The following is a 23,898-nucleotide window of genomic DNA, read 5'->3' as shown; positions in this document are numbered from 1 at the left end:
ACAACTCGGATTTACTAAGTCCTGGGCATCTAGGAGAAACTCCAAAAGCCCAAGGTAAGGAGAAATCTGAAGCCCTGGCACACGCCGGCAGATCTCGTTGACGGCCAGGTCACTTTACGTGTTTAAATATCAGTGTAGGAGCTGAGAATTGATGCCTGTGGTTGAGTCTCATGTGCACGGAACTGCTTCCTCAGCACCTCCCAGATGTGCCGATGTTTCGGTTGCAACCTACCTACAGCCCTGACACCAGGACTGCTGGTTGTGATGTGCACCGACACATCCCAGAGAACAGCACAGCAAACAGAAGGATGCTAGGGAGGAATGGAAGGGATGCCCAAAACCTAGTGAGAAAGGATAATCCTGCCCACGTTTTCTTGGGCACGTTTAGGGCAATTCTGACTGCTGAGAGATGCAGCAAACCTCCCATCCTTGGAGGGAAAAATAAAGTACAAACTTGAAAAAAGCAAAAAAAAAAGAAAAGGGTTTTTTTATTGCATGCTGGGGTGAGGACTGCTGCATCTTTGCCCTTTCGCAACACTAGATATGGCAAGCGCTACCTGAGGTGGGCCAACCTGCCGCTCAAGTCTCAGGTAGCCCTGCTCCTCTCTGCTCCCCAACAAGGGAGCGCGCCTGTGGCGGAGGCTGCTGATACGCGTGCCCCTGCAGAGGGGCACCCTCCGGGGCAGCGGTGAGGGCGCGGGCATCGGAGGCTGCCTGGGGGCTGCCTTTGAAAGCCAGCGGGGATTCTTCCCGGGCGAGACTTGGAAGGCAGATCTTCGGGAGCCGATGCAGCCCGGTATGCCTGCCAGGCAGCAGCGCAGAGCAGCGGGAGCGCGTTGTGCCCGCGCTGCTGCACACGCACGGCAAAGCCTGGGAAAAGTCCCTTTGGCTTAGAGGCAGCAGTGCTCGCCTGCAGCAGCCGGCGGGAAGCAGAGGCGACCCAGCCAGCGGGAGCCGCGGCGGGAAGGGGCTCTGCTAGCTGCAAGATCCGGGTGCAGAGGGGCAGCGTCCATGTTGTCCACACGGACACGCAGGGGTGGCCGCGGGGGCTCGCTGCCGCCCAGGCGGGGCTCGCTGCCCGCAGCAGGGCAGGCACGGCGGCCGGGGCGGCAGGGCGGGAATGCCCGTGCCTTTGCCGGGGAGCTCCTCCGAGCCGTGCGGCGGCTGGCGCCGACACCTGTGCCCGTGTGCACCTAGAGGGGGACCCGAGAGAGGACGGACTCGGCGATCTCCCTTCTCCCACCTCGCCGAGACTAGGGGCGCCCTCCAGTATTTTGGGCAGGGGCTCGGAGTGCGGACCCTCAGCTCTTCCCCTCACCTGCGGGGCGGCCGCGGATGCGCGTAGTCCCCCTTCCAGCCGGGGCCGGCAGAAGGGGTAAAGCTCCCATCCCGGGTAGCAGTACGCAAAGAAACCGTGCGGCAAAAACTTTTGTCCCCTCTTCCCTCCCGAGCTGGACTCCGGAGGGTTACGAGGGAGAAGGAGGGAAGAAAGGAAGGGAGGGAGGGAAGAGAGGGGGTTAGACCGCTCTGCAACATTATTGGCTGCGTGGCCGGGCTGGTGCTCGCCGGGAGAGCATGCCCATTTAGGGGGGGGGGTGGGTATAAAAGGTATAAAAGCCGGAGCGCCCCGCTTGTCCTCTCGCTCGTGGGGCAGCAGCCGGTAGCAGCGGGTAGCGAGGTAGCCGGCCCCTTCGCCCCGACCAAAGGGACGCACTCAGTAAACACAAAAGTGAGAGCCACCCAAGGGGCAGCCAAAGCAGGAGAGAAAGAGAAGGGAAGAAAAAGAAAAAAAAAAAAAAAAAAGGAAAGAAAAAAGGGCGAAAAACAACCCAGGGAAAAAAAAAAAGAAAAAAAAGAAAAAAAAAAAAAAAAGGAGGGGAAAAGAAAGCGCTCGCTCGCTCTTTCTCTAGAATAACAGAATACCTGATCGTAACAAAATAACATCCTTCAGACAAAATCCAACAGGGACTTGACATACCAAAAAGGCAAGGCGAGGAGAACGTGCCAGGGATCGAAGAAGGCAAGCCAAAGCCGCGATCGCTGCCAGGGCAGGAAAGCAGCATGTCAAGCGCCGGGGCACATAAGGATGAGCGCTGCCGGCAGCCCGCCTTCCTCCCCGGCCCGCCGCCGCCGCAAGAAGTTGAGAGTAGCAGCGGCAGTGCCAAGGTAAGCGCCGCTCCGCGCTGGCCCTCCGCGGGCAGAACACGGTGGGATTTCCCGCGCCGTGGCGGGCAGAGCCGTGCCGCACCGTGCCGCCGTGCCGGGCACCGCCGAGCCATCCCGAGTCTCGCCGGCTCCGCCGTCCCCACGCGTGTCACTAGAGGGACCCCGAGCGCCGGCCCAGCCGCGGCCGGCGGGGCGGCTCCGCTGCGGTGGGGTGCGCGGGGTATCCCCGGGGGTCCCTCCCACCGCCCGCGCCCCCCGGCGGGGATGCTGCCGGCGGGGATGCTGCCGGCGGAGCCGCCCGCGCGGTCCCGCGTGGGGAGCGGCGGAGGGACGGCAGCGCGTGTGTGCGGGCGGCCGCGGCCGTGCGGGGGCCAGGCCGGGACTATGCGAGGTCACTCAGGGCTGAGCGGCCCCCTGCTGCCCGCGGCGCTCCCTCCGCGCGGAGCGGCTGCGGGAGCGCGGAGACGCGCGGGGAAGGGACTGGCGGTTCTCCAGCTTCGGAGACCGGGGAGATTATTAAACTCTCTTCTGCAAAACACTGCGGTGTGTTTGGTCTCGGGAGGGATAAAAATACAGAGAGGAAAAACAAGAAAGTGAAGCCAAAATTGAGTGAGAGTTAATGGTTGGCGTGCAGTCTTCGACTTTCTGTGATTTTAATTTTTTTTTTTCCTTCTTCTTCCTTCCCTATGCTTTTCCTTACAGTAATTGTTTTAAGAGCGCAACTTGGAAAGGTTTTAGCACTCAGTTGAGCAGTAGGGAATTGGGGCACATGAGGGAACTCGGATTTAGCGTAACTGTACCAGCAGATGTGGCTGCCTCCCCTCCAGCCAAGGGTACTTCAGCACGGTTGCTGATACGCCAGGTCTCGCTAGGGTGGTGTGGAGCAATCAAGTGTAAAAACAAGGTTTGTGTGTGTGGTTTTAAACAGACACCTCGGGAGAGCCTCTGCTTTCAACCCAGGCTTCCTATACAAAATCAGTAGTTTTCTTCCAAATGCTGGGATATGCTGGGATGTGCTTGGAAGACTGAGGCATGTTTTTATTTGGGTTTGTTTATTGTCAGATTGTGTGTGTATGTGGGAGGCTTTTTTTTTTTTTCCTTTTACTTTGCAGGGTTCAATGTGTTGGGATTTTTATTCCTCCTCTTGCCTTGATTTTAGAGTGGAGTTGAGGAGCCTGGGTCGTGGGGTTTTGTTAAGGATGACTTTGTGCTAAGGACATCTGGAGGTATAAAACTGACTGACACTTCTGATTTGACTTCCACTGTGCTGTTTTGGACCCAACTTGACAGTTTTGGTGGGGGTGAATAGGTCAGAGTTGTAAATCTTGTTCCATGTTGTTGACACCCACACAAGTTCACTCAGCCTTTCAAAGGGGCTATCCCAGCTCCTGTGAAAATTCATTAAGGGATAAAAGGTTTGACAGCACAGGTCCCCTCCCACCACTGCATGAAATTTGAGAGCCAAAATGTGTCTGCGTGTGTGTCCCAGCGCTCTTTCTGACAGGTGATCTTTTTTTCAGCCTGGCTGGAGGGCTGCTGCTCTGACCAGTCAACCCAGACTTGTCAGTGTGTGTCTTCCCCTTAATTCCTATAGGCTTCAGCACGAGTCCAGCTTGTCTCACGGAGCACCAGAGAAAAGCATTTCTGTACTTTTCTTTTTTTAAATAAAGCAAACACAGCAGGTGAAGTCTTATTTTTAGAGGGACTGAGGAGTTGGTGCGTTTCCAGCAGTGCATACGAGCACTGTAAGTGGCCCACCCTCTCCCAGCTTGTGTCCTGGGGCTGACCTCTCCGATCCTTCTTTGGATTGTCTTTGCTTTTAAAAGCTGATGAGCGTCTTAGCAGGGAAAGCAATATCGGCCTCCCTCGGCATGGTTGTGTGAGGGGTCAGGAGAGGTGGGGGGCACCAGGGGAGGAAGTCTGCCTTGGTTACAGCCTGGCTCTAAAGGGGTTAAAGTTGCTCTGCCAAGACATAAAGCAAGTTCAGCGTGTTGTGGGAATATCATTTGCCAGTAGACTCCAGTCACCACAGTTCCTGATTTAACAGCTTAACTTGCTGTTAACTTTCCCTGATATACTCCAGGTTTTGGAAGGGAATGCAGAAAGGAGAGAGGAACAATAAAGAAAGGAGTTAAGTGAGGCTACTAAAACAGACTTAAATCCCTTCACTGGGTCCTGCCAGCTGTCTTTAGAAGAGTTAAGCAAGATTGCATTTCCCTTTTTTTTTTTTAATACAATAAATCAAATATTTCTGGGCTGCATACCAAAATTTATGCAATACACTCTTACTCCCCAGTGGGGTGAGTAAATGGTACTGAATACCTCATTCACCTTTTTCAACTTGATTTTTCCACAGGCACAGTAGTTCTCCTGCAGCACATATAGACATGCAGTGCAGGCAGCACTTCCCTACCTGCCCCGGCCCCTGTCCCACAGGCAGAGGAGGCAGGTGCCTCTCGGCATGGAAGGCAGAAAGGTGACCCCCCACAGTGTGGGGCAGAGTGGGCTGCTGATGGGGACGAGCAGTGAAGACAAAAAAAGTGAGGGCTAAAAATAGCAGCAGTATTGCCAGCCTCAGCCATATGAATGTCCTGCAAGCCAGGTGCCAAGAATCAGAAGGTATTTTATTTTTTTTGAGCTTGAGCTAAACAGCAAAACCCCTGGTCCTCCTAAGTAGTTCTTATTTGTCTGACAACTCAGTGGTCAAAAGTTTTGTGTTTTGAAGCTTGCTTCTTCCAAGCTGTGAGTGGTTGGAAATATCCTTTCTCTTTCAAATGAAAAGAGAAGCTCTTCTGTGGCACAGCATGAGGTGATTCCTCTGCCTTCAGGTACTGCTGGGCACCTCATCCCTGTGCCTCTGCCCAAGATGCGGTTCCTGGGTGATTTTCAGCTGCCAAGGCACCTGCCTCTCACACTGGCTTCCATTATGCCTTTGCTCCTTGGCACCTCAGGGCATCATGGCCCAGCGCCCTGTGCGAGGTTGGGCTGCCCCCGTGGGCAGGGGCAGCATTCACTTGGTGCTTGAGAGGTTGGCACATGCCCACATCCTGCTCCTTTGGGATTGCCACACTCTTCTAGAACCAGGTCAGCTCCCCACTCTCCTGGGCCTGTCCACGGAGAGGAATAATGCAGAGAGGCAGATGTTCAGCATCTCTCACAGGTAATCATCAGAGTAGCGAAACATCAGTCTGCCCTTTTTTTTGAAGGGGTGGAGTATGAGGGGTGCTGGGATGTGTAAACTGGGGTTTTCCCTTCTGACATGTGCCACTGGGTTTGGGCTGTCGACTTTTCTTTTGCCATGCTCCCTTTTAAATGCTGCACTGCTCCACAAAGAAGCAAGATTTTTTTTTTTTTTTCTTTTTGCTATCCAAATTTTACAGACTGGGCCATCTGTCAATTCCCTCCTACATTGTTCTGTTCATATTAAATTGCAATGAAGGCCAGACTGAAGAAGGAATTAGGTCAGACAGGAGGTTTTATCTCTGTTTTTGGGGAGATATTTGTTGCCCAAGAGGCATCATGGTTTGGTTTGCTCAGCACAAGCCTGGATGCAAGGGATGCCTGAGCTGTACTCTGAGACTTGGCAACTGGGCCTTTTAGCACATTGTGGCCTCTTGGCCCCCGACTCCCCAGCAGCTGGACATAAACTGTCGATCCAGCTGATTCAGCAGCAGATCCTCAAAAAATCCTTTAACAGTCTCAGGTGGGAGGGTGACTGCACTGCAGACCTGCCCTTGGGCTCACTCCCAGCACACCACAGCCACTCAGAGAGAACCCTCTGTGCTGGACCTTTCTGCTGGCTAGGGGCTGCCAAGAGGTGTTTGGGGGTCCCTGGCTGTGGGTGCAGTGACGTGTGCCACAAGGCAGGATTACACAGGAGTTCCAAGGTAGGAACATCCTGCACATGGCAGCCTGCAGCTGAACTGGTTCCAGTGGCAGCCTGGTTTTGTGTGTGGTGCTGGGGATGCCAGGAAAGGCATGAGAGGAGCATGAAGGATAGAGAGCAAAGCAGACCCTCTCCAGGGAGGGAGAGGCCAGCAGTGTGTGCTGATACCTTGTCTGAACCTGTTCTGCACTGATCATACTGCTTCAGATGTGAGTTACTCAGAGGAGCTTCAGGTGTGATTCCCAGGGTGGTACAAGTCACCTGTGCAGCCAAGAGATTCCTCCTGCATTGTCCTCCTGCATTGTCCTCCTGCACGCTGTGTGGGGTCCAAGCCCTCCTCAGGAGGAATTTGGTGCTCAGGTTGTTGGGCATCTGGCACATCTAACACTGCCATCCCACTTCATCCTGAAGCCTTTGAGCTCTACCTGGGCACATGAGGAGCAATAGCAGTCAGCATGGCTGGTTGAACCTGCTTTGGCAAGAAAGCCTCTCTTCTAGCAGAGATAGGACCTTGTCCTTTTGGGAAGTGTCCCACTTCCTTTGTGCTGCCTTATTCTTGTTCCATTTCATTTAAGAAAGGCTTTCTAATAAAATATGAAGGTTCTTCCAACCATTGGTGTGAATTTGCTCATGTTCAACGGCTGAGGATTCCATGCCTATCCTAATGCTTGGGACTAGAAACCGAAAGCTGTGCTGTCTCATGTTTCCAGTGGAGAACGAAGTCTTGGAGGTATTCACAGGGCTTAGACTCATCATGCTGAGCAGCCATTCAGTTCCAGCCACCGGCGCAGCTGGTCTGGTGCTTGCACCAACCAGGTCTTGGGCTGCAGGTACCCAGCTGTGCCATGACACCCTCTTTTGGGTGCAACTGCTCTGGCAGCCATGGCGAGAAGGGTGCAAGCTTTCCTGCATGGGTCTGTTCATCCCTGCTTGTGGGAGGGGAGGATCAATTGAAAGGTTATTGGGACATCTTGAGCCAGTGATGGCACCCTGGGAGCTTCTGTAGCCTTTGTGTGAAGTCTGGGGGTTTTTTATTTGCAGAGTCATTAGGGCCAAAGGGACAGGGAAGGGTTTATGGGCTTGAGTTGGGTTGCAGCTCCATCAAGCTGGAGGGAAACTGCAGCACTGGGTAGTAAGTAAAGATGCTCTTTGCTTTAATGCCTGGTTTCTCATTACACAGCTACTGGAAGGAGCAGGGAGATGCCAAGGTGACAGCAGAGGGAAGGGCTGGTGGCTGGTGCGTGGGCAAAGGTGGACTTAGTTGCATTTCACGCCTCCACATTAGCTATGCTCCGGATGACAGCACTGGGGTGCTCCCTGTTCCTGCTGCTTCAGGGGCATTTCCTGGCCGGAGTTATGGGGCGTATGGGCACCTGGAAAGAGCTTGCAGTGGAGGCAGGGAAGGTTGCCAGGGGCTTGCAGTGCAGCTTGTGCAGGAGCAAGTATTTTCTGAGGAGCACAAGTGTTTTTCCACAGAAGGTTTCAGGTCTCCCCAGCATCAAATATCACCTGCTGACAAAATCTCACTCTCCCCTTGCTTCAGATCATCGCACCCTTTACTTTAGACTGAATGTGGAGGGAAAATGGTGTTTGTCACCTGTGCCACCAATGAACCCCTTTGTGTCGGGTCTGGCTCTGGCTTGGGGAGGCCAGCATGCAGCCTGCTCATTAGCCGCAGTGCCCACAGCCAGCATGAGCCTAACTGGGGGCATGGGATCATGTGGGTATCCTGAAGTCCCATATGATGCCTTTGATGGCAACACTGGCTGGTGGCAGATCTGTCACCCCGGCAATGAGCGCTGGCACTACCTGAGACCTGGGGACACAAGCAATTGGGATCTGCATGTAAAAAAAGGGCTGAAAAAGGGACAGGAGCAGGGTGGCTGGTCTGTTGTCTGGCTCCTGATGCTGCAGCAACAGAGGCATGACTCCAGCAGTGAAAGTGATGCTGTGTTCATGTTGGAGAGGCCCAATAAACAACTGTGGGCCATTTGATTAAAAAAAAAAAATTGAGGTGAAAAGGTGCTGGTGGTAAAACACTGCAGCTTGGCAGCATGGTGTCTGAGCCTGGTGCCATCCTTCTGCTCCTACTGTAATACAGAACAAAGTCCCTGCAGTGTGCTGAAGGGACCATTGCGACTGGAAAAGCTGGTCCTGGTCCCATCACTTGCTGATTTGAGACCGGCTTGTTCCCAGGGCTGCTGTCTCTCTTGTCTAGAGCTTTCAAGGGCTTCTGCCAGTCTTGCTGATCTCTGCCAGCACAGGCTGAGCAATACTATGGCCATCAAAACTCAAGCAGGAGGAACATCCCCCACAGCCCACCCAGACCTTGAAACCTCTATTTTGGCTTTTCCTGCTGCTGATCCCTGTCCTCCTGCTGCTCAGTAGAGCTCATGACTTGTAAGCATGATGCATTTATAGCGGTGACAATTTGAGTTACGTGCTACTAAAAATTCGGGAGCAAGGGTGTCTTTATTGCTGGCAGGACCATAGCAGGGCCTCGGGGGACCTGCGCTAATTTCCTGGCTGTGCTGCAGACTTCCCCTGTGACCTTGGGTGAGTCATTTAATCTATCCTGGGCTTCGGCTCCATCTCCGAACATCCTGGGGGGGGTGAGGTAATATTCATTAACTGATATTATTCTCGAGTTGCTCAGATGCTATGGTGATGAAAGGTGGATGTGAGACCTAGTGTCTTGGTTGAATATTATTAGCAAGGAGAGAGGGTGCTCTGCTTGAGATTAGGGTTGCTACCCACTGTCTGCTATTTTGATGTACATTTCTTCATTTTGAGCTTACCTGTCTGGTCAAAACCCAGCGTTATTTGGCTGTATGTGTACTGTGAGGCTCACTGAGGGACTATAAAGCCTTGAGCCATTCATGGGTTTTGCCCCATCCAGTGGGGCGATAGCACCCTTGCTTTACACCTGCAGAGGCTGACATGGAGGTAAAGCTATTTGCTGGAGCCGAGTCTTTGGGCTAGTTAGCAAATATCCAGGGAGCTTCTTTTTTAATGCTCTGCACTGTCTGACACTGCCTTTACTCTCCCCAGTGATGCCTCAGGTGTGTTTCCCATGGGACCATATTATTCCTGAGGGATGTCTTCTCAGTCCCAGCGCTTGTCAGCAAACACAGCTTGAGCCTTTTGATTGCTTGAGCCTTATCTCTCTCACATGCTCGGGACAAAAGCTCTTCTTCCCAGCTTTCCTCAAAAGCAGCTCTAGGACAGGTTGAAGCTTCACTTGATTTCGTTTTGCATGGACAGATTTTCAGACAGGACACAAAAACTTGTCCTCAGAAGAGGAAAAAAAAAAAAACACCTACTGATAATAATTTGAATGAATTCCCTTTTAAAAGGGGGAAAAAAACATCACACTGTTGAAAGAGCAGGGGCAATAAAAGCCTTTAAGAGGTAGGCTGAAGTGGGATTTTCCAATGAAAAACTGCTTCAATGCAAACCTTGCGTGCCTGGAGCTGCTGCCCGGTGGGCTGAGAGCAGGGAGCTGGCTTTGCCCCAGTGGCTGTCGCAGCGCTGCCGCTCCTTCCCTGCAGCAGCAGCATCCCGATGTGGCTGGGCATCACCTCCATGGTGTGCTGCAGACGGGGGGCATGGGCGGGGGAGGTGGCAGAGAGGGGTTTGTCCCACGGTGCTAACGCTGTGCCTCTGTCCCCAGGTGCAGAAGATGTGCGCGGCGAGGCGGATGCTACTGCTGCTCCTGGCTTTCCTGGCCTATGCGCTGGACTCGGCTGCCGCCTATGGCACGGCGGAGACCCTCTGTGGCGGGGAGCTGGTGGACACGCTGCAGTTCGTCTGCGGGGACAGGGGCTTCTACTTCAGTAAGTGCTGGGCAGCTGCCAGCGACGGGCAGGAGGCTGCCCCCACCCCACACCTTGCCTCAGCAGAGCCAGGCTGGGAGGGAAAGGAGGGGTTTCCCAGCTTGATGCTTTTCCTGATTTCTTTGTATATGGCAGTAGGCCAGGAGAGGAGCAAGAAAATGGACATGCTCAAGGTGACATGCACTTGGCACTGGTTTTAACGACTGTCTGGTACCATGGGGAAGCTGGGTCCCACATATGATGCTCAGGATAGTCAAATGTCTCTGGGGAACCATATGTGGCTGGTTCACCAGTGAGACAAGGGCAAGTCATTACAATAACGAGGATGTCTGCAGCCAGTGCTCTGCTGAGCTTGGGTCCCGGTTTATTTTGAAACTTTGCTGCCTAAGCATTGCATCCTGACAGCAGGCAGGAAGCTGAGCACTCTCCCCTCGCAGGTAGGCTTTGCTTGGGTATAGCAGTACATTCTAGGCTGCTCCCAAAACTTTGTGACAAAGCTTTGTGACCTCCGAGCTACCACTGGTGAAGTTGTTGCTGAAGAGTGATGTCTTACCCCTTTGCAGGGCAGCTAATGCAAAAAAATGCAGCACAGCTGTTGTGTGCAGCGTGCAGATGGCTTCAGACCAGCTGACTGCAGCGGACTTTCCACCAGGATGCTTTGGGTCTTTGGACCATTGGCAGTACAATGGATTAGCTGGTAAACAGGGAGGATGAGGAGTAAACTAGTGACAATGGATGCTCAGTAATCTATGGGCAAAGGTGCCTCGAGTGTGATAACCTTGTTTTGGTGTTTCAGTGCCCTGCTCTGCTTGGGAGTGGGAAGACACTGTATCTTGCTCCCCACTGAGGACTGAGCCACAGGGTGACTATCAACAGGAAAGATGAAAAGCCAAATAGAGGGGAAGAGGATGGAGATACCAGCTGCACATGGTGCTTTTGGCAATCTTGTCCCTGCCTTGGGAAAAGGAATTAAAAAGTCATTTCCAGTAAACAGGGTGTTTTTTTTGAGGAGTAGGGTTGAGAGCCAGCCTCCCTCTTGTTCCAGTCTGATTGTGCAGGGAACAACATGGTGCTGCAAAGTTAGGGAACGACTTTGGACGTTCTTTTCCAACCTGGATGTCCCTTCTCAACCTGGATGCTTTACTAGACTTGTCTCCTGCTGCCTGCTGATGTTGAGTAGAGAGAGGTGCAGGGATCCCACACTCAGCCACAGCAGGGTTCAGGTTGGGAAGGGCTACAGGTTCAGTTTAGGGCAGTTGGTCGAGCTGCAGGTGGCTTTGCAGCCCTCTGGGGGCAATCCCCCTGCCCTATTCCAGCTGAGCAGCAGGATCTTCTCGTGTCTGCCTGGGTGCTGTGGGCAGGTAGTGCTTTTGGGGTGCCCTGGGTGCACTTCCTCGCTGTCATGGAGCCAAGCAGTGAGGTTTTGCGTGGCAGGTGCCCTTCCTCTCTTCATCTCCCCTTCCCTTACCAGCATGGCAAGGAGGCAAGTGCCTCTCCTGCTCTCACAGCTCTCCCTGTCCCTCTATATGTAGAGGACCATCTGTCTCCCTTCCTGCTTTCTCTTCCCTCCTCCCTCTCTCTGGGGATGAAAGGGAATGGGGCTTTTGTTTTAAGGTCAAACTGACCTCCTTTCACCTCAAATAACCCAGCTGCCCAGGCCAAAATAAAAACACTTTTGAAGGCAGACAAGTCTCTTGGTGCCAAGTGGCCAGTCAGGTGCTTGCAAGGGGGTTCTTGCTTTGCTTCTTTTTGTCCTCTCCAGTCTTCACCTTTTTGAATATTTCTGGTGAGACCAGGTACTGGGGGTGAAACACAGTCCAATATTTTAACCCTTTCAGGATCTGACCAGCCTGTGCCATGCAGGGCTGAAGATGTTTGGGCAATGCCTCTGCTTGATGAAGGTTTTGGACATCCCCGTTTCACTTAATTTTTCCCTCTCTACCTCCATCAGTTGGTCTCATCAGTGATTATTTCTGACCATGTTCATCTTCACTTCTAAACCCACATGGCTGTGCTATTGCCACCATGTAGATGCAATAGGTCACAATTGTGTTGCCCCATTGTGGGTTTACATCTTAAAAGTGGGCCTGGGTTTGTATTGAGCATCTCACAGACTGGGATGTGTGACCTGATGAGCAGCCTGTGCTAAAGCAGCTGTTCACACAGGAAAGAAATTACTTGGGGAGCCTTGTTCTGTGCATATGCGAGGGCCTGCTTGCTGGACAGGCTGGTAATATTGAAAAAAAACCAAAAATGGTATGAAAATCCTTTTTTTTTCCTTCTTTTTTTTTTTTTTTTCTTTGCTGAAGCGATTATTTAAGAACTTGTGATGCTCTGCATTCTTGCAAGAGAGCACTTTGCTAGTGAAGCTGGCTGTGAAATACAGTAATCTTTTCATCAGTGCAAGGGGGATGCATGCACGGATGGTGTCCTGGGAGGCACCACAGCTGGCAGGTGCTTGGGGCCGAGAATGTTGAAGCTGCCTTCAAGAGCTGGGGCTGCAGAAGAGCTGCACTAACAGGGGCAGGGCTGGCAGCACTGAGGTTATCTAGCCATGGGACATGGTGGACATGGTTATGCCAGCTCTATCCCAGGCATGCAAGGGCAAGCTAGAGCTGAATCTTGAGCATGCTTTGCTCTGCACTGGTGATGCTTCCTCTCTGTGACTTTTATGTCTTTTGGCTTGACTGGCAGCTGTTGTCAAGATGGTGACTTCCTGCCATGGCACTGTGGCAGGGTTGGTACCCCTGCTCCCCAGCACCCACCCAGGGACAGTGGCACAGCCCATGGAGGGATGCTGAGTCCAGCCTGGAGTGAAAAGCAGGGCAGGTCGAGAGGAAGCCTCAGCCCTGAAGTTGCTGTCATGCAGCACTGGCAGGGAAGGAGAAGGGGCTGCAGGGGGAGAGGCGGCCGACTTCTCTGTAAACAACAGCTCCTATTTCCTCCTTTCCAACAGCTGATAAGAATTTAGCTCTTTGCAGCCGCTTGTGCTGACGGGGCACATTCTTGCGCACCCGCCGCTCCTCCAAATAATACTAGGAAAAAGCAGGGGAGAAAGTGCGGTCCTGGGGTGGGGGAGGGCCAGGCCGGGGGCACTGGGACAGGGCCTGGTGCTGCACAAAGGCCCTCTTGTTGCTCCCAACATTCCTGCGACAGGGGCACAGGGACTGTTTACACCCAAAGTCCCCTTCCACTCGGCTGACCGCCTGATTGACCGGAGGAGAGGGGACCCAGCCAGGGTGGCACCAACACCATGCACCCCTCCCTGCAGCATCTGTTCAACCCCAGTGAGGGTGGGGAGCCAGGAGCAGTGGGGTGTTCATACTAGGGAAGGGATCCTCCTGTTCCTCATGGCAGTGGGCACTGTGCCTAACCCCAGGCAGCTGGAGGGCTTCACACTGCCAGGCTTTGCATCACAGGACTTTGCATCTCAGGGCTTGTCCCCTCAACAGTGCTGTAGAAGGTTTCGGTGAAGCACAGTTTTGGGAGAAAGGGAGCCTAGCCATTCATTGAAGGCCGAGAGGAAGCGCATTTCCTCAGGAGAAGGAGGTCATTGCTGTGGTGGGAAATGACTCACGTGCCCTGGCGATGCCGCAGCCTGCTGCCCACACAGTTCACCCCTGCGGGCAAGGGACAGAGTGGTAAAACCCTCCCTGGGTTTGGCAGTGGTGGTACAGTGAGATGCCACCCATGGGCAAAAGCCAGGAAATTCAACCTTTAGTCCCTGTGTAAATTGTGTTACAGAACAAACGCTCTTCCCAATCCAGGTCAGCAGCAATATTGCTGTTAGCCAGCAATGTCCTGTTGTCTCCAGGTGCTTTCTGAGACAATCCCTGTTTGTTATGTTTGCTTATTTTTTTTCCTAAAGTAACTCTGCCCCAGAGGATTGTAGTGGCATTTGGCAACGTCCGTACGGACAATTACGTAATGGAAACGTGCCCCTATCAGAGAGTCACAGTGGAGCTGGCAGTGGTGCCGGCAAGGGGAAAGGCTTGCAGCAGCTTTGTGCAGGAAAGAAAGGGCAGCACATTGGGGCTGGGGGCCACACATGTACCTGACGGCCAGGCAGGGGCAGGAATCAGGGAGGAAGAGGCTGTGTCACTGTGGTGGTCCCTGCTGGGAGCTCACCCTGGTGGTGTCACACCTGGGCATTTGCAAACACATGCTGTCATGATCTTCCCATGCGTACCTACACCAGAAATTGCCCTTGAAGGCGCAGTGGTGAATATAGTCCCACTTTCCTTATTGTTTTTCTCCTCCCCTCTTCTTTCCAAACAAACACATAACTGCAAGTGGGAAACTTCTGTTTTTGAGAGGAGATATGTAACCTTTGAAAACCTCAACTTCTCCTCAAACCATGTGTGTCATCACTTGTGCAACCTTCTGTTCAGCGGGAGTGTGAATGTAGCCCTTAGGGAATGTTCTAGCAAGAGGGGGTGACTTTAATTTTTTCCTTTTTCTTTTCTGAACTCTCCTTCTGCCCATATCAGGATGCCTTTGTGGAGCAGCTTAATGCTTCAGCAGCCTGCCATGGATTCAGTTGGGCACTGGAATTGATAGGATCTAAGCAGGGGCCAAGTGTGGTGTGGGGTGTTGCTGGAGTGCACCTCTCCCACGTATCTCACTGGGCATTGCATGCACAGAGAAGAAAGCATGCAGCTGGCCCTAAGATGGATCCTGTCCCTGTCTCCTTTGGCCATCACCACCCAGACTGGCATCACTTGAGCTGTGGGCACCCAACACATCTGCCCTACCTTTCAAGGGAGGGCCCAATCCAGTATTTAGTGACCACAAGGGAGAAAATTAAACTCCTAAAAGTGATTCCTTCAATGAACCTTTGCCAAGGGTGAACCAATCTTGTCATCTCCCTGTGGAGCTGGTTAAAGGTCATGCCTGAAGTTCTTCTAGAGAAAAAGAAAAGGAAGATGGTGGCACAAGGGGGAACGAATGTGGACAACAAAGCCTTTGAAATGACTCCCACAGGCAGGTCTCATGGTATGGGTCAGCTGCCCCATCCAGCAGCACACTGATGCTGCATTTGTTTGTGAGACCTCTGAGCACGGTGGAAATGCACCAGCATGGACCAGAGGGCTCGTGGCCTATGAGAACACGACTGACTTTAACAGAGAGCAGGTGCTCTGCTGTCAGGTTATTACAGAGGCAGCAGCGAGGTGTTTTCGTGGTGTTTAGCATGCCAGCATTGTGCACATGGGGCTCCGTTGTGCATGGAGAACTGTATTGAATATGCATGTTTGCACTGCACATGTGGGGCTGCATTGAATGCACAGAACTGCATCCCACATGCACATCTGTGTTGCACATCTGAGGCTGCTTCTCACATGTGGGGTTGCACTGTATGCATAGAGAACTGTGCTTTACAGCCTTTGTCCTGAGGCACTTTGGGTGGGCATCCAGGATGGGATACCCTCCAGGGAAAGTGGTCAGCTCCATGTAAACTAGCCTTAGGTCTTCACCAAGGCCTAAGACTGGAGTGCCTGCTTCATCAGGAGTGCAAGGGGTGTGGATCATGGGTCATGCACAGGGCTGGTGTGGACAGTGGTGTGTGTTCCTGCAGGCCAGCTGGGAGGTGAGGGCTCAGCATGCCACAGTGAGCAGTGCTAGGCATTGCACTTATATCACTCGCTCTCAGTTTTCCCTATGCTCAAAATCTCTGGCTGGGATATGGTACTGGATCCTGTTTGCAAGCCCCACTGTTGCTGGCCTCTGCTTCCCTCCCTCAGAGCACCTTGCACTGGGAAGAGGTGCTCGTGGCAGTGTGCAGAAGCCTGGCTGCAAACCCCACAACAGAGAAGAGCATAACATGCTACATGCAAAAGCATGGTGAAAATCCTTTTGTTTTGGGCCAGTTTACATTCTGGAAGGCACAATTCCCAAGCAAATTTGCTTTGCATCAGAAGTTCAACTTTACCTGTAAAACTGATGTAAGCTTTTCCTCTGGAGCAGGCCATCATTAAACCATTGGCCATCATTGGCCATCATTAAGCAGTGATATGAAATGCACTTGGTCATTGCTGCACCAGACATGGGCTTTTGCATCCTTCTGCAGGCAGAAATGGGAGAGGAACCCTTATTAAAGATTAAGTTTAATAGCTATTCTTGGTGGGTGTAGGAGCTTGTATTCTTTCTGCAGCTGTCTCAGAGCTGTCCCATCTGGTAAAATTTAGCCGCCTTGGTTCGCTTCACCTGCCTGAGTGTTGATCCAGTGGAGGGAGGTTGGCAGCCACAAAGCTGTGCTCCTTCTTTCTAATAAAATTTGCTTGCCAGTATCAGCATTGGAGATGGTCACAGTAATCAGCACAGTGCTGGAGGTCAGGCTGGGCTTGAGCTTCCTCACCTCAGCTGAGCCCGAGAAGGCCATCCATGCCAGAGATAGAGGAGGGAGATAAACCCCCATCATTTAAAGTGCCTTTAAACTGCTGCTGGAGGCACGTGTTGGCATCAGTAGCATTTGTCTGGGAAAGTCTTAACGTGAGACTTGGCTGGTTTGAGGGCATGTGTCAGCTGGTCTGGGAGAAGTGCAGCTGTGTTTGAAGGACATGGGGCCCACCAGTCTCTGGTGGCTGGTGATCGAGGGATGCCTACAACGAATTGGGGAGAGGGTCCAGCCCAGGTTGGTGGCTAATGCTGAGATCTCTGCTGTTGCAGGTAGACCAGTGGGACGAAATAACCGGCGGTTCAACCGGGGGATCGTGGAGGAGTGCTGCTTTCGGAGCTGTGACCTGGCTCTGCTGGAAACATACTGCGCCAAATCTGTCAAGTCGGAGCGTGACCTCTCTGCCACCTCCCTGGCAGGCCTGCCGGCACTCAGCAAGGTGAGGAGGCTGCGCAGGGATGGTGGCCTTCCTCTGAAATAAACAGAGAGAGAAAAGATGGGAAGGCCGTGGGTGGAGAGAACAAACCCCAGCTGCAGGGTGTGATGTTTCTGCAGAGCTTTTGCGAAATAGCCACCACCGGCAAGTCGTGCCAAATAGCCTGCCAAAAGTCAGCTCTTCGGAAGGTGGTGAACCAGAGGTGGGCTAAGTCACAGAGTCATAGCATAGTTTGGGTTGGAAGTGACCTTTAAAGGTCACCTAGCGCAACCGCCCTGCAATAAGCATCTACTGGATCAGGTTGCTCAGAGCCCTGTCCAACCTTTCTGTGACTGTTTCCAGGGTTGAGACAATATTTCCATGGGAGGGATGGAGGTCCAAGAAGGGAATCCCCATCTGGAGAGCGGGCAGGCTTGAGTGGAGGCTAATATTGCTGTCCCTCTCCTTGCAGGAGAGCTTCCAGAAGCCCTCGCACGGCAAGTACTCCAAGTACGACGTGTGGCAGAAGAAGAGCTCCCAGCGGCGGCAGCGGGATGCGCCCAACATCCTGCGGGCTCGCCAGTACCGGTGGCAGGCGGAGGGGCTGCAAGCGGCCGAGGAAGCCAAGGCACTGCACCGTCCCCTCATCTCCCTGCCCAGCCAGAGGCCCCCAGTGGCACGAGCCTCCCCAGAAACGGCTGGCCCCCAGAAATGAGCCCTGACCAGCTGTCTCGATTTTTGATCTCCTGGGGGAGGGCGGGAGGACTGGTGATTCCCGACCCCCAAGCCTCTCCGTCCCCAGGGCCACTGAGCCGAGGAGCGGGGCAGCAGGGCATCCTCACATTGCTCTGGCCCCAGCCAAACAACTGACACAGCAAGGAGGGGATGGCGGCAGCGGTGGCGAGTAGCACTGCTCCCACGGCATCTTCCTTTTGGGGTGGGGGGGAGGGCTGTTTTTTTTCCCACACCTGTTTTGTTTCCCCGCGCCCCCGGTATTTCCAAACTTGTACTTGTGAAGGGACAGTCTGGCACTTGAACTTTTTGCTGCTGGGTGCTGCATGACATCCCCGGTGCCAACGCCAGAAGACAAAAGAAAGAGCAAGCGGAAAAAAGGATATGAAGTAAAATCCTTTTTTTAATCTTTTTTTTTTCTCGAGAAGCATCCATTCCGTGTCTTTCTTGACAATAAAGTGAAAAAAACAATAGAATGGGGAGAAACATTGAGGGATAAAATTTTTTTGCCTCATTCCCACCCCACTTTTTTCTTCCTTTTTTTTTTTTTTTTTGGGGTTTTATTTTTTTCTTTTGGTTTTTCTTATAAGTTTCTTTTGCACCTTTAAAAGAAAAACGTACCTGAGAAGAAGTTCCGAGGAGCCCCATCTGTGTTTTTGTGTGTGTGCTTCATTACAAGATTCCAAATCAACTTGCACCTTTTTTGAAATCACCGATGACGGGAGAAAGAGAGGAAGAGGAGAGAGAAAGCAAGAAAGAGAGAAGGAAAATGAAAGGAGAAAGAAGAAAAAAAGAAAAAAAGTGAGCTGATGCTCACTTTAAATGGAGGAGGCGTCTGCATTGCACATTTGCCACGGATTTAGTTGATATATATATATAATATATTATATAACTTTTTTGGCAAAAAAGCACTATTTTTATGGGACATTTTGTGTAGTATCTGAAGAGGGATTGTAATGTTTAAAATGTGTTATGGTGCTAAAGTAAGTTGGAAGGGAAAAAACCCAGAAATAGCAAGGGAGGGTGGGGAGGGAAGGACAAGATAGCAAATACTGAACTTGAAATTTTAGCTTTTCGTTTTAGGAAAAGTGTGATAAATGTGTTTCTTTTCTCTTCTGAAATATAGCTTGGTCATGACCATATGAGCTAGTTGGCTGTTACTCATGTAAACAGATGCACGCACACAGAATACATCGATACACATCTTTTTTTTTTGTTTAAAAAAAACAAAAACAACACAACCACTGCTACTTAAACTGAAAGGGAACTGTTCTGGAGACGAACTATTTTGAATGGTGAAGGTGCTGCCAGTTAGAACTCAAGGCCCTGCTTCTGCACAGACCCCCTTGCCATGGAGACCCCCTGGACCCCCTGGAGCTTGGCTTCCCGAGCCAAGGGGAATCTTGCTGTTCCCTGTCCTTGCTGGAGTGTCAATGGTCCAGCGAGCAGGCGGGCAGGCAGTCCTCACACCGAGCCCCTGCAGAAGCAGCAGTTCCACGCCCTGCCATCTCCTTTTCCTTCTCTTGCCCTTTGCGTCCTTCTCGCTGGACCCTTGCGTCCCTGCCCTGCTTTCCTCGTGGCACTGCGCAGGAGGAAGGGCTGCACCTTTCCCCGGGCGGCCGCAGGGCTGGGACTGCTGCACGGGATGGGGGAAAGGCCAGTCTCTGGCTCAAGGCTCGGGACTCAATGAGTAGATGGGTTTGAGAGGTGGGCAGAGGGCTGTAAAATAGGTTGGGTTTAAAATTATATATATTATCTGTCTAGAAACCGTAAAAGGGGGGGCGGAATCAATTACATCTCCCTAATATACTCTCACTTGCTAATAAAATGGGGACACTCTGTTAACCAGTTCTGTACTTACTTTGTCTTATATATCCATACATTTAAAACATAAAAAAAAAAGGACTACTTGAATTGTATTCTATTTCGTGGTTTGGAGGGGAGGGCTAGGGGAGTCTTGAGAGGGGGAGGATATTAATGTATAATCCTTTTGTTTGTTATTACCCTGCAATGTTGAGCCATGAAGCCTTTGTTTAAAAAAATGGCACTGCAATACACGACAAAGAAAATCCTTTATTTATTTTATTAAATATATATGGAAAAGAATGAAAATCAGTCCAAATTAGGGAGGGGGGAAGGGAAGTGGGTGGGGTAGGAAGGCAGAATAAAAACAGAGAAATTGCAAATAATTGACTTTTTCTTTTCCTTTTCATGTGTCTTTTTTTTTTTTTAAACTTATGTTTTATTTTTTAAAAAGAGAAGTAAAAGCTTTCCTGGATGCTTTGTACCAAAAAACACCAAAACCCCCTGCCAAAAACCCCAAACAAACAAAAAAAACCAAACAAAACAAAACAAAAAACAAAACCAAAAACAAACAAACAAAAAAAACCCAAAAAAACCCCAAAAAACAAACAAAAAAAAAAACCACCAAAAAAAGCAAATAAATATCCATCCAGAATATGAAGCCTGACTTTTTCTTTTACTTTTCATTTATTTTTGCTCCTGGGGTGAGAGCTGGGTGGGAAGAAGGCCACACCAAGAGCCACTCCCTGTAGAGGAGCAGCTCCTATTTTGGAGCTCAAAACTGCAGGAGAGCATGCAGTACCCTTAAACACAACATGAAACCTTGGTCCTGTGGCAGATGCCCCCTTGAAGACCCCAGTCATCTGCCCAGTGATTCTTGGTGAGATCTGGGGTTGTTTCCCAGCAGCTGTTGGGCTTTGCTTACCTTTTACCAGTTTGGGTTCCCAGAGACCTGAAAGCTGGATGGGAACTGAAGATGGCAAAAAGAACAAAGAAACGTGTCTAGGTTAGGTTTCCTGATAGATGGTGCTTCTCTGGTTTCTCGGGGTAGATACAGCCTCTCTTTACATTTTTAGAAATCCCAAAGATCTGCTTTTCATCACATACAACCATCATGCACTGCTGCAAATAGAAGGTAGAACACTGAAGTTCCACTTTGGTAATAGAACAACGGTAGGTAAAACAGTTCCCACAATTTCTTTTAAAAATTTGTAATAAACAACAACAACAAAAATTTCACACAGTTTTTCCTTTTGGGATTTTTGTGGTTGGTCAGGGAGGGTTTTGCACAGATGTAGGGCTGACTGCTTCCTCTGGACATGTACTTTATTGCAGGTGGAGAAAGGATGTGTCTGCCTTTCTAACTGTGTTTCAAGGCCTGGCACAGGTTTTGTTCATATTAAAATGTGTCCCTATGAAGAGTGAGGACTGATTTAATTGTGGCTTCTGGTTGTAACTGGTGGAAATTTTGCTTTTGGGAACTTTGGTCTTTTTCTGCTCTTTTGTGTAAGCAACTGTCATGAGGGGTGTTTAGAGGTGATTAAAAAGCAAGAAAATCTTCAGCTAAATATCTTGCTGTGTTGCCTAGGAAGGAAAGCAACAAAGCTGGAAGCACCATAATGATGGTGATGATGTTTCCAAGCACGGCTCTTCACAAATCCTCTCTTTTGCCTTATCCTATCAGGAGTCACCATGGGGCCAGACCAGAGCAGCTAATTTCTTTGGATATCAAGAGACTTCAAAATGTGCCGTCTTGCTTTTTGGCATGTCAAGGACTGCCTTTACTTGCAAGGAGAGGCAGAAGCTGCCTCTGAGCATCGTCCTGGCCAGATGGTGGGAGTCTGGATGAAACTTTTCTTTGTCTCGAGTATCTTCTGTTGCCTGCAAAGGCTCTTTGCAAGGTGGGACATAAGTCATGGGCTTAGCCTGGGAATCTCAGACAGCAGGCTTGAGAACAAACCCAAGCCTGCCATGTTTTCTCAGATGGATGAGCAGAACTGGCTTTTGGAATGATGCCTCTATGTGCAGGCACAGCTCTGGGTGCTTAGCTGCTGGATTGCAGGAGCATGGCAGGCTGCAGCAGTGAGGGGCAGTGATCCCTGGGGAGGCACAGCTGGCATGTCTGAGCTTTAATGCACCTCCACGTCCAGCCCAGCTGGCCCAGGGACCACCACCCACTGTCCTGCTGACGTGCAAGAGGATGGGGAGGCAATGGATAGTTTCAGCAGAGAAGTCCTAAATGCTGCTTAGAGACCCACGAACAACTGGGAGAAATAACCCTGCATCCTAGCCCAGCCCCAGCTCTGGCCCCTGGGTCTCTGCATTATCATGTAGCTCTGTGGGGAGCAAAGGGAAAATGTTTTTTTGCATAAAACATCTTTTTGGAGGGCATTTTCCCAGGTGATACCCAGAGGAATACTGGGAAGGAGGGAAGATCCAATTTGCTGTGTGGAAGTGGCTACAGTATTTTCAAGGTATATGAATCAGTGTCTCTGGATTTGTCTGGATAGAGGGAGACACAGGAGAAAAAAAGCACCACTAACCAACAGATACTTTTCCCTTTTCTTCCCCATTTTACTTTATTTCTTAGGGTTTTTTGGTTTGTGTGTTTTTTTTTTTTTTAATCCAGAATGCAGATGAGCTGTTACCTAGCTTTCAGTGAGTTGTACTAGTGCCATCATAATAGACTGAGCCTCCAAACTGGTTCCTCTGTGTCCCAGAGCAACTTCATCCTTTCAATCCTGCCTGTTCTCAGAAGTCTCTCAGTGATGTACCTAGCTGCACTAAAAGAAGGACCTACCTGCACCAAGCAAAGGGGAAAAAAGGTTTGTTTTTTTTTTAAATCGCCTGATTTCTTTGTTGCATCTATAATTGTCCACTGATTTTTTATATGTCTGTGAGGGACCTGAGAAAGGTACTGTTGAACCATGGATTATTTTACTCATGCACTCAGCAGTAGGCAAGACTCAGATGCTTTCTGCACCTTTTGTGCTTTTCATTTGTAACACAGCATCGATAAAGCAAAGCACTTCTAACAATCTCCTGGCAGCTGACAACTTTCCCCCTTCCACTTTATTTATTTTCAGAAGAGCAGGTGAGTCATAAACTACCCTGAGTCTGGTATAGCAGAGCAATTCCATGATCCCAGTGCAGACAAAGAGGGAAGTTTGGTTTTCAAATATCAAAATAGTTTTGATATCAAATATCAAATATTATTCAAAGATCCCATGTCCTAGGAGGGGTCTGTCATTGCCACCAAGGTGCCAGCATTGGCTCTCCCTCCCCCAGGTTGCTGAAGGATGCCCTGACTGCCAGCAGGCAGTGTGCAGTGGCAGACATAACTTCAACCTGCTGGAAAGGCACAGGAATCTTGGCCTGCTTTGCTGCTGCACTCCCAGCTGTGCACGACCCAAGGAATGCACTTGCTCATTAAAATCATGTCAGAGTTTGCAGAGAGCCCTGCAAGAGCCTCTTTCCCTGCCTTATTCTTGTACCTGCCAACAGCAGACTGAAAGTTGAGGTTTCCAACCTGCCAGGCTCTGGCTCAGGGACCAGCAAGAGCCTGAAGGCAGGAGATTTCCGAACTAGGGTGTTTTTTGACTTAGGCAGCATGGGAGGTCAAACTTGACATGCAAAATGGGCTGTTCTGGTCTTCATCTGGCTGCTTGCAGCTCTGGATTGGGGTTTTCAGGATAGGCACAGCATGCAACAGTGATCAGAGGAGAGCCTCATGGTAGAACATCCATCTTCATGTGTGTTCTGCAAAGGGCAACATGACACACAGCTTTGACCAGAAAGTATTAAGGATATCACAGTTTTAGATGGAAAAAGACACTATTCTAATACCTGAGTAACTCACAGGTAGAGCAACCAAGGTAAGTGCAGAACTTGCACCCTGTCACCAGCAGTAAAATACCTGTTTCACTTTTCAAAATTACTAGGAATTAATTCAGCTTCTGCTGACTTTTTAATGCTTTTGCATCTTGTTCTTGAACATGCTTGTGTTTCTTTGCTGGCCAGCTTTATAAAGAGCATAGTTCATAATTTTAAGTCTGTGAGGTGAAACAATACCAATGATTACAATGTAAAACAATATATTTGTATGCCGTTCGATGGGAGAAGCACTGGCACAAGCTCTTTGCCTCCCTGTCCCCTCACCAGCTTGTTTAAATGAAGGTCGTGCTCCTTCTGTACACAACCACATCCTTCAGCTGTGTCAAACTTGAAAGCAACTGATTTAGAAAGGCAGTCCAGAGCTTATTACAAAGCTTGTCATTGCAAACAAATACTATTTTGAAAAATAATTTATTAATAGATGTTTTCCCCCAGAGCATCCAAGTTTCTTGTCTCATTGCCTCTACTGGCAGGGCCATGGTGACTTATCACTTCTGGCTGGGAGAAAACACTTCCTAATTGCCAGATGAAGCCACCTGTGATCACACCTATTCCAATGGCAACCCTGTCTTCTTTCTTCTCTCCCAGGATGGAGGAACCAACTCCTTCATTTCACCAAGGTGACAGCATTTTGGGCACACTTTTCTTAAGCTCCATGTGAGGAGCACAGAGACCTATGGTGTTTTCTAGCTTCTAGGACAGATTTCTCCCCATTATCTCCACTCCCAAAAAAAAAAAAAAAAAAAAAATCACAAGGAACAGGAATTTTGGA

The 23,898-nt window shown here is 50.5% G+C and overlaps 1 protein-coding gene across 1 annotated transcript; it reads left to right on the top strand.

The window, feature by feature from the left end:
- Positions 1–1,657: 1,657 nt before the first annotated feature.
- Positions 1,658–19,277, top strand: IGF2 (insulin like growth factor 2). Its single transcript, XM_053946737.1, has 4 exons — positions 1,658–2,166; positions 9,726–9,888; positions 16,555–16,721; positions 17,170–19,277. Exons 1-4 carry the CDS (start codon positions 2,062–2,064, stop codon positions 17,410–17,412), a joined length of 678 nt encoding a protein of 225 aa, XP_053802712.1. The 5' UTR covers positions 1,658–2,061; the 3' UTR covers positions 17,413–19,277.
- Positions 19,278–23,898: the final 4,621 nt, after the last annotated feature.

Source organism: Vidua chalybeata, chromosome 6 (genome assembly GCF_026979565.1).
Source record: "Vidua chalybeata isolate OUT-0048 chromosome 6, bVidCha1 merged haplotype, whole genome shotgun sequence".
In the NCBI taxonomy this organism is placed as follows: Eukaryota; Metazoa; Chordata; class Aves; order Passeriformes; family Viduidae; genus Vidua; species Vidua chalybeata.
This window is presented reverse-complemented; position numbering and strand designations above follow the sequence as displayed.

What these genes read in the sequence shown, in the direction of transcription:
- IGF2 (XM_053946737.1), top strand. Translation starts at nt 2,062, where the DNA reads ATGTCAAGCGCCGGGGCACATAAGGATGAGCGCTGCCGGCAGCCCGCC. An exon ending in GTAGCAGCGGCAGTGCCAAG is followed by an intron (nt 2,167 to 9,725) that starts GTAAGCGCCGCT and finishes CTCTGTCCCCAG; the next exon opens with GTGCAGAAGATGTGCGCGGC. An exon ending in GCCTGCCGGCACTCAGCAAG is followed by an intron (nt 16,722 to 17,169) that starts GTGAGGAGGCTG and finishes CTCTCCTTGCAG; the next exon opens with GAGAGCTTCCAGAAGCCCTC.